The following is a 9,657-nucleotide window of genomic DNA, read 5'->3' as shown; positions in this document are numbered from 1 at the left end:
CCCGAGATCCCAGTTCATGCAGACATCATCCTGTGCTTTAGAAGGCAGCTGAGGTGCCCACCCCACCGTCTGCAGCGGAGACTTTTGTTTCACTTTGGGTTATCTTATCGCCATAGGAAAGGCAATAGAGCAGAAGAATTTCCTTTCCTTTATGTTTCCAGCCTTTCCATTGTCTGGCGTCTGGATTTCTGAGCCTCGCCACTCAGCAGTTCGCTGGGGCCTTTGGAAACGTGAATGCAGGCACTTCTTATCAGCAGGAGCTCTGCAAAGGCTCCTTTTGCTGCTGCAGGCAAACCAGGCAGGGTCTGGCCACTCCAGGGCCCCATCCTCAGCCTGCTAAGCCTCACCCTGTTAAGGAGCTGTGCATTTTCCACTGCCTGAGGCAAATGCCAGCTCAGCCATTCACCTGGAGCGATGGGAGTGCCAGGCAGCGTGGCTTGATGAGATTTCACCATGGTGTTGAAACACTACGGTCTCCTGTTTCTTTCTTCCTTCCAGTTTATTTAGCCAGAGCAGAGTCCAGAAGCCAGGGGAGGATGCATGCCATTGGGAAGGAGGGACAGCTACAAGCCACCAGCACCTCAGAAAAGACCATGGGAGACATCATCAGCCCAGGACTATAGCAAAGGCTCTTTCCCTGATGCGCTCCTTGTAGGAGCCACCACCACCCACCCTGGGGCAAAGAGCTAAGCTCCAGCTGCAGGGAACAAACCGGCCCCAGTTTTGCTCTCCACTGCTCTCCTGTGCGGAAAGCTCTTCTCTTCCCCTGTGCTCTGTACCAGAGAGGAGCAGGATAGCAGCCAAGCAGGTCCCCAAGCCCCCATCCTGGATCTTCTTGCTCCAGCTGAGTGTCCAGGCCACCCAGGGCTTCTCCACCCAGCATCCCAGGGCTGGGCAGCAGGACACAACATGTGAGTTTGAAAGATAGAGGAGGTTTGAGACAAAGCAGTACTTCATGTGCAATAAATCCATCAACGTAGGCTGCAGGGTCCTGGGGATCCCCGCACTGCAGCCTCACCAGTGCCCACGTCGCCCAAGGCGCTTGAACGTGCTCAGCCCTGTGAATGCAAACTGGCTGCTCCCTCCTGACCTTTGCACTGTCTCCTGCATTTTGCAGCTTCCTCTGGTCTGCACCACACACATTTTGAGGCACAAAATCATCCCAGGGCAAGAAATTCACCTCCCCATCGCAGGAATCAGCAGCAGTCTCCTTTACGGCAGCCAGCACCTGCAAGGCAGACCATGAGCAATGGGTCAGTCCCCCACATACAGCACTTAAGACACGTATAACCTTCCAGGTGGGTTTCTGTCTCGCTCGTCCCTGGCTCGCGGTGCTAGCGTTCAGCAGTCAGGGATGACTGGGAAGTGTGGCAGCCACCAGAGGGGACTGTCCCTGTCTCCTGCCGTGCTGGGCAGATCCATGGGCTTCAATTCCAGAGTCTGCAGAGCATGACTGGCCAGGGCTTGTAACCCCCAATGCTGAGGAAAACACCAGCCCAACCAAAAGTGGAGACTGCTGGGCTTAAACCCAGCCACGAGGCTGTATCCCTCCCTCAGCCCCAATTCCGAGAAGTGCAGCCAACAGAGAGAGAGAGAGCCAACGGAGTCGGAGAAGGGGGACCCCACACCCCTTTGCAGCAGGACAAGGGTGAAAGGAGGTGCTGGAAGCTGCCACTGTTCCACTGAGGCAGTGCTCCAGGCACAGTATGGCATGGCAGCCTGTGATGGCAGCCCAGAGCTTATCACCTTTCCCAGGGGAGCCCTGAGGAAGCACCTTCTGCTGTTTACTGCTTGCTCAGCCAGGGGGATGGGGGCTCGGGGCATCTCGGAGGGGCTGCAGGTTGTCCAAAGGTGCCTGGGCACAGCACAGTGCAAGGCTGAGCCGCGGGGCTGGGCTGGCTCCACTGCACTGTCGCATCTTCAAAGTCCCACTGTGAAAAGCAAGGAGCAGGCAGTGGCACAGCTGGGTGCGAGGGAGCCCTGGGCAGCACTGGGCCTGCACCGCCTCCTTCCAGAAAGGGGAACTGGCTATATTTGAGACTAGAAAGTATTTGCTTCTCCCTTTCTCCACAAGAACGCAAGCAAAGCTCAAAGCAGAACAACACTGGTTTCCATTTTTCTCATGCACTTCCCACCCAGGCACTGTGAGGAGAGGGCTCAGGAGCACACCGGGTGGTGGCCGAGTGAGACATGGCATGTGTCAAGAGAGGGAGAATCCCTTTTCCCTGGGACCACCCCAGCAACAGTTCCTGAGCATCCCCCCGCGCTGCCGTGAGCCCAGCCAGTTCTGAGAGCCACCAAGCAGAGACAACTCTTGCTAAGAACTCTGAAGCCCCAGCTGAAGCTCAGGCTGGTTCACCGACACCGGCCAACACAAAGGGGATCTGCAGAGGCTTCCAGCTTCCCTTTGCTCTGTGCAGGCAGCAAAAGCCTGGCTGGACTGTGGGAACTTCCCGTCAGGGACACAACGATGTTTCTGTTTCTTTGCCTCAGTTGCTATGACTCCCAAATGACAAGGGTCTGGGGATCAGGGGGGGACATTTCCAGGAGAACAAACCCAAGTCTGCTCCACCTAGCAAGCACAGCCCTCCAGCCCTGACACCACCCACGGGATAGACCCTTTTCCCACAGCCACAGCAAGAAAAAACACTGGGGCAGAGTTCCTCTGACTCAGGAGCAGTTTCTTTTCCTCTTGTCCTCACCATGACCTCTCATGTCTCAAGATGTCTTGGGCACCTCAGGCATTTAGCCCTGAGAGATCATACTCTGAGATACCCTGGGGAGCTGCTCCCTGCCTCTCGCCCAGCAGCCCAGTGATATTTTTCCCCAGTATTTTTCCTGCAAAAGGAAATTAAAATAAAAAGAAAAGAAAAAAAACTCAGGAAAAAAGCTGGAGTAGAGCCACCACACAGTGGGGGTGATAGAGTACAATGCTGCTCCTCACAGACATGTCAGGTAGAAGAACCTGCTGAGGCCAGGCAATGGAGTAAATCTCACAGGAGCAGGGAAAGAGCTGTGAGCAGATGGGGAAGGAAAAAAAAAAAAAAAAAAAAGCTGGGTCTTACTTTAAACAATGGTGTTTCAGGACAACCAGGAAAGAGCTGCTTAACTTCACAGAAGCAGCCTGAGAGGCCCTGAACACAGCTCCTCACTTGCCAGGGCAAGAGCCACTTTTGCCACCGTGGTCCTCTTGACCACCTCCTTGGGCAGGCTCCTGGGATAGCTAGTTCGTGTGCCACTCTGCAGGGGTGCGTGTGGGGGGGGGCAAGTCCCTGGGGACCTGCCCCTCTGCTGGAATCCCAAACTGGAAAAGGACCCAATGCTGCTGGGCTGGGGACACCCGCCTGTGCGGCCAGGGCTGCTCTCCCTCTGCCTTGGAAAGGCCGGCCCCTAACGGCAGTAGGGAAGGATTTCAGCCTCCTCCAGAGAAGTAATGAAGTATTTTTTGGAACAGGCAGAGACTGCAGAAAGCTGGCGAGACGCACACATGGCAGCCCCTTGCTGCAGGACTCCCTGGTGCAAAACTCAGCATCCCACCGACCCTGGAGCTGAGATGTCGGGAAAAGACCAGAGACACCTGACCCTGACAGCCACACCGCGGGGTCTGCAGGGGGGTGACGGGAAAAGGACTCTTTGGTGTAGTGCTGGCTCTGCCAAGCTGAGGCTCGCGAGGCTCGCACATCACCTGCCATGGACTGCAGCGTTAGAAGAGCCAGAGGACCCCACAGCAGAGCGGCTCAGGGATTTGCAGCTGGCGAGTGCATTCTGGCACCCCTCTCACTTGCTCACCCGTGACACCTCCGTTTTCAGGGACAGAGTAAAAAATATTGCTCTACCCCAAAACAGACTCTGCAAAGCTTGTTTTCTAGTAGATGGGTGGCCTAGGCAGCAGCTCTGACATGCAGTGGCGAGTCCTCTGTGTGAAGAACAGCCCCAACCTTCTGGACCTCCAGGGCAGAACTGGGGCCAGTGTTGCACCAGGGCGACCTGAACTGAAACTGTCTTGCAGCCAACAGCCGCAGCCTGAGTGGAAAAAGCCCTTAGGAGAAACTAAGCAAAACTACCAGGAGGTAACAGGGAAGCTCTGAAAAGGTACAAGTCTTGCTCCTCTCCTGATAATAAAACTCCACTAACTAGTAGGCAGAGAAGGGCCAATGTAACACCACCCAGAGGGGTCCTTTGAAATCCCCTCATTTCACAGCAGCTTCTCCACAGGATCACATCAGCTACAGCTCAGAGTAAAAACACTCTCTTTGAGTGAGAGTGGGACAGCCAGGAGCTCACCCTGGTTCCAGCCTTTTCAGGAGCAGCCATGGATGGGCATTCCCCAGGGGGGCAGGCAAGGCTGCGAGCAGGGCTGGCACACTTGTGCGAGTGGATGCAGAGATGCTGTGGTGGTTCATCCGTGCCTTGACAGAACAAGCTAGTCTCCACACTCCTTTTCTGAGCTCTACTCTACAGAGCAGCCTGTGCACCTCAGCAGCATCCTGGGCATTGCTTTGGGATGGACCTGTCCAAACAGGGCTCTAGACCTGTCCCCAGCACTCGGGGTGTCACCATATGGGTTGGACGCCTTAACGTACACACTGCAGCAGGGCAAAGCCCCAAGACAGAAGAAACAGCATCTAAAGAGCCAGGAGCAGGCACTGACCTCAAGCTCCAAGTTGACGGAGGCAGCATCAGAAGAGCTAGATGAGGAGAGCCCAGCGCACAGGGCTGGGACCGGGGGGCAGGCAGGGGGCTGTGGTGGCACGGGGCCTGCTGCACCCATCTGTGCATCCCTGGGCAGCCTCGCCACACTGTGACCAGTCTGAGAGGTGACAGAAAGCAAGAGGAGGACGTCAAACGGAGACATCACTGGGGAAAGCACCAAAACCCAGCAGCCCAGGTACATGCACAGCACCTTGGTGCTCACATTGCAACAGCATCTGCAAGCTGCTGGCCTCTCCGTGCTGTACAGGACAGCAAGGCAGATGCATCCACTCCCCACCACCCCCAAATCCGGGCATACACCCTACAGCCATCCACAGAGAGCCCATTCTCTGCCAGAGGGGTGAGAGCATCCCTGACCTCCCCGGATCCTGCCCCAGCCCAGGGGGGTGCACTGAGCCCTGGCAGCCTCTCACCTGCTGCACCAGCCTGATCATCAGGTCTAAGCAGTGGCTGGTTGTCACCATTCTGGGCCCAGACCTGGGTTTTGGAAACATGTTAAGTGGGGCCCAGTTCACAGCCTGCAAAGGAGAGTGAGCCATGTCAGCCACAACTAGGAGAGCTGCACCTGCACCACAGCCTGCACCCAAGGGGCACAGCACCCATCCCCACCCAACAGCAGGGTCGCTCCAGCCACACCACAAACTGGGGACTTGAGATGACACATCTGGATCCTGCAGCCAGGCCCTCCCCACCTTCCACAGGCTGCAGGCTGGGGCAAGGGACCCCCACCAGCCTCCCCCCTTGCAGCAACCACTGGGGCTCAGGGAGCATCCAGGGGCTGCACACCAGTGCCAAGCTGCTCCCAGGTCAGCATAGCAGGAAAACGCTTGTGGTCCTGTGGTGAGTGATGTTCCCAGTGCCAGCCATGCCCTGAAGCATGCTGACCCTGCTCTGTGTGGCCCCGGCCCCCAGCATCCCTCCACCCTCCCCTGGGGTGGCAGAGCAGTAACACTGCTGAGCAGGGCAGCTCTCCTTTCCACTCTTCAACCAAAGAGAGGAAAAAAACCTCTTCTTCCACTGCTCTTCTGTCACCTTCCTCTCCATCTCCAGCCAGGGAGGCCCAAGCATCAGGGACCTCTGGTACAAGCCGCTGGCCCACCTGGCTCTTGGCCGTGCAGGTGATGAACAGGAGCTGAGCCCCCATTAAGGGTATTTCTGTAGTGACAGCGGAGCCCGCTCCCCCCGCCCAGGCACCGAGGTCAGGAGAGGAGCCATGCCCCATCCTCCTCCATGTGCCATCTGAGAGCCCTGGGAGAGGAGCTGGAAAAGGATACGACCACATCCAGTGCAGCCGAGCCCAGGGCAATCAGGAGCCAGGGCAGGGCCCTCAGGACGTGCGCAGGCTGCTGGCTGTAGGTGACAATCGCTGCTGCGTAGAGGACGCTGGCTGCGGCCGAGCAGAGGGTGGCCCACAGCTGCCTCCACTGGCATGGCTTCCCCCTGCACTGAGCCACCCAGAGCCTGCTTTGGAGCCACGGACCCTGTCCCCCGCTGGGGACACTGCCGCAGCCAGCACGGGGACCCTGCAACCCCCTGGGAAGGGGGCTGCTATGCCAAACCCTGCAGCTTCCCCAAGGACTGAACAGCCGGGAGGGGCTGTGCAGGGGGCATGGGCAGCCTGCATCCTCCCAAAGCTTTGCAACGGGATGCAGGAGTCACTGTCATGGCTGGGGAACCCTGCCTGGGACCGGGGGACATAAGGGCAGCCATGCCCAGCAGACACTTACTGCTCTGAGGAGTGCGGGGATCCTGGCCGTGAGGGCAACAAAGGCAGAGAGCAGCCCCAGGACAAAGCCCAGCGCTTCCCTGTTGTCCTGAGGGAGGGAGAAGAAACAGGGGAAGCAGGGAACACCTTCACAGCCTGCCCAGAGAAGGGGTCTGGAGAGAGCCCAGCACACATGTCCCAGCAGAAGTCCTGTCCTCACTGCCCCCACCAGCTGCTCCAGGCCCCCACCCACCCCCGGTGACCCCAGGGACTTCACCCCCCCTCCTGCCATGGTGTGCAGGGGCTGCCTCTCCCAGGCCCCACTCCCTGGGGTGCAGGGGCTGGGGTGGGTCCTGGGGGACCAAAGAGCACCCCTGGACCAGCCTTGGGCACATCAGGGACTTGAAGCCCTGGGAAGCTGAGATGCCAGCTTGGGCGGCCCCAAGGCTGCTAAAAGGGAAAATGCAACCGAACCCACCAGTGCTCAGAGCCTGGCAGCTGCCTGTGCCCACCCGGCCTTGGGGGGACGAGGAGGGGGCAGCTCACCTCAAACACGGCCCCGAGCAGCCTCCGCCAGGCTCCCTTGAGCTGCCCCCGGGAGGGCCGGGGGCCGGGCACCAGCAGAGACCTGCCAGCACCCACAGACAAGGGCAGGGTGAGGGCGAGCAGACCACCCCGCAGCCGCTGCCACCTCCTCCTCCGGCGGGGCAGACCTGCATGGGACACGGGCTCGCTTTCAGGGCGTCATCCTTGGAGACAGGTTTTCCCCCTCCTGCCCTTGTGGGCTGCACTGGGTCGCCCACTCCTCACCTGTCCTGGGGGCCACCCAACAACCCCCTGCTTGCCCAGGGTGCCACATCACCGCCCCAGATGCTTTTGTCCCCAAGGTACCTGTGCCGGGCTGCCCAGCCGGGGGCACACGGCACTCCCCGAAGCCCTCAGCTCGGAGCAGGTTGCCGCCAACCTGCACCGATGGCAAGGAGGGGTATACCTGCACAAACCTGCTGTCTTACGGGACTCAGGCGGGCACGGGGGAAAGAGGGTGAGCAGGAAGCGCACGACATCGGCCACGGCCATGTAGGCGCCTGTGAGGATCTGGGGAGAGACACGACGAAGGCACAGGGAGGCTGAACCTCCCCAAAATGCAAAACCTCAGGCAGCAGCTCACAGCCCCCCACAACAGCTGTATTTGCCATACCACCTTGAGCCAGGCTGCCAAAATCCTCCCCCCTCCAGGCCCAGCACCCCAGGACAGCAAAATAGCACCTCTGGCAGGCAGGCGTGAGTCCCATGGCCGCAGCAGAGGGTGGGCAGGGCGCAGGGGGGTCCCTACCCTGCCACACAGAGCTTTGCCCACCTGGATGCCGAGCTGGCTGGCAAGCAGCGCTCCAACCGTGTTGCAGATGTGGCCCAGGGAGCTGTACAGGAGGCAGAGGACAGATGGCTGCCGATGGCCCTTCCCTGGGCACTCACAGGACAGCCTAGGGCAGAGGGACAGCCTGCTCCAGCGGGATTTCAGAGCAGAGCAGCCCCGTGGCCTCCCGCAGCCCATCCCAGCCCTGTGGAGTTACAGGGAGCGGGCGGCGATCCAGCACAGCGCAGCCAGCATCCAGAGCCCCCAGGACACGCAGCTCGGCTCCCCAGCCAGGCAAGCTGCTGGCCAGGCAGCGGAGTCACTGTGCCCCATGGCCAGCATCCCCAGCATGGCTGGCTCCCAGCGTCCCTGGGCAGGCAGTGCCACCACAGGCTGCCAGCACCGCCCCGCAGGTGCGGCACCCAGCACCACCCTCTGTCCACAGTACAGCACCCAGCAGCTCCCCAGGGTAGAAAGCACCGCGCGCTGCTGGGAAAAGACTCCGGGATGGACTAGGGCTCCCTAAACTGGGCACAAGAGACCTGGAGAAGAATGGCAGCTCCTGCCCTGCAGGGAGGAGAATTGTAGTTCATGACGCAAGCACAAGGTATCATAAAAAGGGCAGTTCAGCTTTAAACCATATTCCCAAGCTGGCTCTGTGTTTTTGCTGCAGGTATCAGTGCAGCAGGTAATGACACGAGCCAGAAAAATGAACTGCCTGCACTACGAAGCAAAGCCCCCTAAAAGGGGAAGCAGACCGCTGGATTGCTGAAAGTGCTGTGGATCCCAAAGAACAAATGAACCGCTTGCAGCCCACACACTCCCTCTACATGCACAAGGCGCTTTAAGAAAACAGCACTCACAAATGGAAACTTGCCTTCTGCAGAAAGCAACAGGAGCAGCCGAGAGAGGTTCATTCAGCAGGTGGCTAGGGCGAAGCACAATATCCCCTTTGTGCAGGCTCTCCACAACAGAGCAGTCCCCACATTGCCTCACGCCTGCCAGCTGCTCGTATGCGCTGGATTGAGCCGTCAACACAGCCCGGCCAGCATTCACCGGCAAGGGTAGGGCAGGGCGGATGCAGTTCAGCAACAGACCAAACCACCACAGGAAAGCATTAATTTAACCATGGTCCTCACCTACTACCTAGTTTGCCCACTGCTCAGCATAAAATATTAACAAGCCCTTAGGTCCACAACTCTGGTTTATGATTCTTCTTCTATTGAGGCAAGGGTCCTTTAGCACAGCAAGGAGCAGCTTGCATTTAAGAAACCTGAGCAAACATTATTTGCTCCGTTGTATTTATATTATCCTCCATTCACTCATGCAAACACTGGAAGTGGTTTGGCAGGTCTTGTGGCCAAACGTTTCTGTGCGCAACAAGCAAAGTCATCCCAAGTCTCAGGCCCTGGGGATTTCTGTTACTCACTAGATTTGGAAGGGTCTACACCAGGACACAGCCTGGCTAGCAAGGAGGCTCATGGAGATCCAGCTGGCAGGAAAGGGCTGAGAATGCAAAAGAAGAAAATTCAGGTACGTGCAACAAGATCCAAGAATTCAAAATGCTTTGCAAGTAGAGAAATAGAATAGAAAAAATATTTTAAAACTTCAATAAACAATACCCCTAATTCAATTTGACAGGTAATAGCTTCACATAAGACAGGGGAAAAAGAAGTGGACATTTCCGAGCAATCAGGTCCCTAAAGTATTATAAGGGACAAAAGCAGAAACCATTCCTCCAAGGAGGGTGGGGAAGTCTGACCAGAGACCGATTTGGCTAGGGCACAACCTCTTTAGGAAACAAAGGCAAAAGTCACCTTCTCCAAGTGAACCAGATTAAAGAGTGTCTCCTGAGAATCTACTTTACGCTATGGTAGACTGACTT

General features: G+C 57.8%; 1 protein-coding gene across 9 annotated transcripts; it reads right to left on the bottom strand.

Moving 5' to 3' along the window:
• Positions 1-497: 497 nt before the first annotated feature.
• Positions 498-8,210, bottom strand: TMEM44 (transmembrane protein 44). Of its 9 annotated transcripts, none has more exons than XM_049802509.1 (9): positions 7,990-8,210; positions 7,776-7,899; positions 7,420-7,513; positions 6,965-7,131; positions 6,441-6,527; positions 5,127-5,231; positions 4,652-4,810; positions 1,747-1,931; positions 1,113-1,228 (listed from the first exon to the last, which is right to left on the bottom strand). In XM_049802509.1, exons 1-8 carry the CDS (start codon positions 8,121-8,123, stop codon positions 1,785-1,787), a joined length of 1,017 nt encoding a protein of 338 aa, XP_049658466.1. In that variant the 5' UTR covers positions 8,124-8,210; the 3' UTR covers positions 1,113-1,228; positions 1,747-1,784. The 9 variants fall into 9 exon arrangements, 6 of the variants coding, with proteins under 6 accessions (XP_049658464.1, XP_049658465.1, XP_049658466.1 ...); XM_049802510.1 differs by having other exon boundaries at positions 1,175-1,228; positions 1,775-1,931; XR_007506310.1 differs by lacking the exons at positions 1,113-1,228; positions 1,747-1,931 and adding exons at positions 5,746-5,845; positions 5,988-6,153 and having other exon boundaries at positions 4,702-4,810; positions 6,441-6,574.
• Between the last annotated feature and the right edge of the window lie 1,447 nt (positions 8,211-9,657).

Source organism: Accipiter gentilis, chromosome 6, assembly GCF_929443795.1.
Source record: "Accipiter gentilis chromosome 6, bAccGen1.1, whole genome shotgun sequence".
NCBI classification, from domain to species: domain Eukaryota; kingdom Metazoa; phylum Chordata; class Aves; order Accipitriformes; family Accipitridae; genus Astur; species Astur gentilis.
Note: the sequence above shows the minus strand (reverse complement) of the source record. Positions and strands in the feature narration are given on the sequence as shown.

What these genes read in the sequence shown, in the direction of transcription:
- TMEM44 (XM_049802507.1), bottom strand. Translation starts at nt 8,123, where the DNA reads ATGCTGGGGATGCTGGCCATGGGGCACAGTGACTCCGCTGCCTGGCCA. An exon ending in CCAGCCAGCTCGGCATCCAG is followed by an intron (nt 7,514 to 7,775) that starts GTGGGCAAAGCT and finishes GTCTCTCCCCAG; the next exon opens with ATCCTCACAGGCGCCTACAT. An exon ending in TGAGTCCCGTAAGACAGCAG is followed by an intron (nt 7,132 to 7,419) that starts GTTTGTGCAGGT and finishes TGTCCCATGCAG; the next exon opens with GTCTGCCCCGCCGGAGGAGG.